This window comes from Setaria italica, chromosome VI, assembly GCF_000263155.2.
Source record: "Setaria italica strain Yugu1 chromosome VI, Setaria_italica_v2.0, whole genome shotgun sequence".
NCBI lineage: Eukaryota > Viridiplantae > Streptophyta > Magnoliopsida > Poales > Poaceae > Setaria > Setaria italica.
This window is the reverse complement of record NC_028455.1, coordinates 5,802,455-5,806,242: the sequence shown is the minus strand read 5'-3', so window position 1 is coordinate 5,806,242 and position 3,788 is coordinate 5,802,455. Positions and strand designations below refer to the sequence as shown.

Sequence of the window (3,788 nt, the reverse complement as noted above, 5' to 3'; positions counted from 1 at the left end):
TTTCAGAGAAAACAACAAAGAACCTGTTGACACCGGTTTTTCATCAGAGTCAACCGTTGTGGATAAGGTTCTAATAGCCGATGAAGGAGAGAGAAAAGAGCCTGAAGTTGGCGCCGCGTTGACCAAGTCTGGCCGCTGTTGACCATGATTCTAGAAGCCGATAGAAGACCAGGCGGGCACAGTCCGAAGCGAAATCTACTAAGCGTAGAGATGTATCTTTAGTAGTTTTAGAAATACCTGTAATAATTCATGTCGTATCTGACTAGGATTTTTCCTTGCTTCTGGGTATAAATATAAACCCATGAGTCTTGTAGAATCAATCAATCAATCAATACAACCTTTCGGCACCACGCCACCAAAATCTTAGGAGTAGGAGTAGAGTAGATCCGACAAGTTCCTTCTAGCGCGCAAGGCTACATCAGCTTCGATCTCGAGCGAGCTTGTACGTACCGTCACCCGATCATTAAGACCTCTATCAGAACTTTCTGAGTTAAGTCTCACATTCTGGTATTGTTGTGTGGCTAGTTATCGAGTTATCTTAGATTACAAGTATAACTTTCTAGGCTTTATTAGTTATCTTAGATTACAGGTAGAACTTTCTAGGCTTTATCTAATATTCTGCTTGTTTTCGATGTTGCTCAAGTTATCGAACGGCTTAGATCTGGCTGGGTTGTCTTCATCGGCTCCCTTGTCTTGTTTAAACGTTCACAGTTATCAGATCGTATCGGCTGGTAGATTTTGCATGGTTTCACTGCTTTATATATGCTAGGTCCGATAGATCTTTACCTCTGCCCCTCGTATTGCTAACTGTCAGGCTTCTGATGTCAGCGTGCTACCATTGAGAGCCGATGCTTCGGTCGGATCTTATCCGTATCTCACGGAAGCATGATGATGTCATTGAGCCGATAGGGACGCATGCGAGACCTTGCTGCCGCGAGCCTGACGTCATTGAGCCGATAGGGACGCATGCGAGACCTTGCTGCCGCGAGCCTCTCTGTTAAGATTAACGGGTCGACGTTAATGCTCTCTCACCGTATTACCTTGTCTAAGTTCAATACACGGTCATGACATTGATTAGATTTTGTTACCTTAATCGGCCTGTAAGCAGTAGGCAAGAGGCATTTGGTGATTATGCTCTAGTCCTTTATGTTGATAGATTGAAGTTAATGCTCTCTTATTTGTGTTGCCTTGTCTAAGTTCCATACCCTTATCAAGACATTAATTAAGATCTGTTAATGTATCTAGCTTGTGTATGGTTAGTATCGGCTGGTCTTTGTCATTACGTTCTAATCTTTTAAGTTAGTAGATTAATGCCAGTACTCTCTCATTCGTATTACCACACTTATCAAGACATTGGCTAGATCCGTGAGCTTATCTGATAAGTACGTAGTTAACAAGGGCTCCCTTTTATGGTTGATGGTTGTTATATTACAATGCTTTATCTTAGCCCATCGGCTGAGATAGCTAATGGCACCTGCCATTAATATTTTATTTACACTACATGCTTATATTAAATATCTATTTATCATGGTGTTTATTGTAAGAACGTCTACCCATAAGTTCGAATGGCTTTGCCGCCGATCAGGACATTAAGTTTGTGTATTTCCCTTTCAATAATACCTAGAATTACATTACCTCTTCTTAGACAACCATATCTCTTCAACAAAGATATTGTCCTTCATTGGACCTTACAGAAAATCAACAAAGAATCAAATATATGTGTTCTATACTTGGTCCACAACGATCTAATCCTGCATGATCTCAGCGGTCGTCTTCTTGATGAGCTCCCACGCACTCCGGACGTGCCTCTCTTCCTGCAGCGACGACCCCACCGCGAACCGCAGCACGAACTTGCCGCCGACCACCGTGTGCGCCAGGTACGCCTTCCCGGTCCTGTTCAGGCGTTCCATGAGCTCATGGTTGGCCTCGTCGGCGTCCTCCTCCGTCATGCCGCCGTGAGGCTTGATCCTGAAACAGACAAGGGCGAAGTTCCTCGGCACGACGACCTCGAACCTGTCATCGGACCTGACATTTTCCTCGAACATCTTGGCCATGGCAACGTCGCTGCGGATGTGCTCCTGGAGCTTGGCGGCGCCGTATGTGCGCATGACCATCCAGAGCTTGAGCCCCCGGAATCGGCGGCCGACGCCGACCTGCATGTCCTTGAGGTCGGTGACGGCGCCGGAGTCGCTGGCGTCGTTCTTGAGGTACTCCGGGTTGGTCTCAAGCGAGTCGGTGAGCCGGTGCGTGTCGCGGACCCACAGGCAGGTGCAGTCGAGGCACGTCAGCAGCCACTTGTGCGGGCTCATGCTGATGGAGTCGACGCGCTCGACGCCGGCGAGGTGGTGCCGGAACTCCGGGCAGATGCACGCGCTGCCGGCGTAGGCGGCGTCGACGTGCACCCACGCGTTGAACAGCGCGGCGGCGTCGGCGATGGCTCCGACGGGGTCGACGGCGTTGGAGGAGGTGGTGCCGACGGTGGCGCAGATGTAGGTCGGCACGAGGCCGGCGGCGACGTCGGCCTCCATGACCTCGAGGAGCTTCGCCGGGTCGAGGGCGTAGTCCGTCTCCGGGCCGGTGGGGATGGAGCGGATGTTGGCCGGGTCGAAGCCAGCGAGGCGGCACGCCTTGAAGAAGGTGGAGTGGGTCTGGTCGGCGGCGTAGACGGCGAGGCGTGGCAGGCCGGCGACGCCCTCCGACCCGCTCCGGCGCAGCGCGGCGTCGCGCGCGGCGACGAGCGTGACGAGCATGGCCTCGCTGGTGGTGCCGAGGATGACGCCGCCGCCGGTGCCGCGGCCGGCGGCGGTGCGGTTCATGAAGCTGGCCGGCAGGCGGAGGAGCTGGGCGAGCCAGTCGAGCGCGAGGACCTCCATCTCGGTAGCGGCGGGGTTGGCCTGCCACGTGAACCCCACGGTGTTCATCGCGGAGGCGATGAGGTCGCCGGCGATGGCGGCGGCGCTGTTGGTCGATGGAAAGAAGGCGAAGAAGTTGGGGCTGGCCCAGTGGGTCATGCCGGGGACGACGGAGGCCCTGAGCTCCTTCATGGCGACGTCGAAGGGGGCGGAGCTGGTGGGCGGCGCCGCCTGCAGCTCGTTCTGCAGGTACCCCGGCTTGACGTCGGGGAGCACGGGCAGGGACTCGAGGGACTTGTAGTAGTCGGAGATGAAGTCGACGGCCTTGTGGAGGTAGGAGCGGACGTCCTCGGCGTTCAGCGGCTGGAAGCCGGCGGCATCGTCGCCGAAGACGGAGAAGGCTGCCGGGTTGGTGTCCAAGCTGCCCATGGCGTTAGCTTGAGATCGATCGAGAGCTGTGGATGTAGGAAATGGAGCTAGTGACGGATTAAGAAGCTGATCGATCGAGGCGAGCTCTGAACTCTTTGGTGAGAGCAGAGAACTAGCTGGTTGCTTTGTATGCTTTTGCTTGGTGATGAGAAACTAGGGAGTGTTAGGGTTTGCTTATATAGGAAGCGGTGTGGAAGCGGCGTGGCGAAGCGGGCGTTGCGCGGGTAAAGGGCGTTTCGCACGTGCGCGACTAAGCACGGCCTGGCAGCCTCCAACTAACGCGGTTCCCGGCATCCTGGAAAATTGTGTTGAACACATGTGCCTCAGCATGCATTTCAATTATACAAGAACCTACATCTATAATTTTGTATAAAAAGTTTACAAGTTATTATGCATGAAGAAAGGTCAACTTTTGATTTTAGAGTTTAGAAGTTTATATGGTAATTATTTTTTATATTTTATATGAGGTAATCTTAAATTGACATCCAGCTCGCGAGCTAACGAGCT

General features: G+C 52.6%; 1 protein-coding gene across 1 annotated transcript; it reads right to left on the bottom strand.

The window, feature by feature from the left end:
- Window positions 1–1,584: 1,584 nt before the first annotated feature.
- Window positions 1,585–3,413, bottom strand: LOC101764227 (aromatic-L-amino-acid decarboxylase). The gene has a single exon (XM_004972823.3). The coding sequence runs from the start codon at window positions 3,279–3,281 to the stop codon at window positions 1,746–1,748; it is 1,536 nt and encodes a 511-aa protein (XP_004972880.1). The 5' UTR covers window positions 3,282–3,413; the 3' UTR covers window positions 1,585–1,745.
- Window positions 3,414–3,788: the final 375 nt, after the last annotated feature.

What these genes read in the sequence shown, in the direction of transcription:
- LOC101764227 (XM_004972823.3), bottom strand. Translation starts at nt 3,281, where the DNA reads ATGGGCAGCTTGGACACCAACCCGGCAGCCTTCTCCGTCTTCGGCGAC.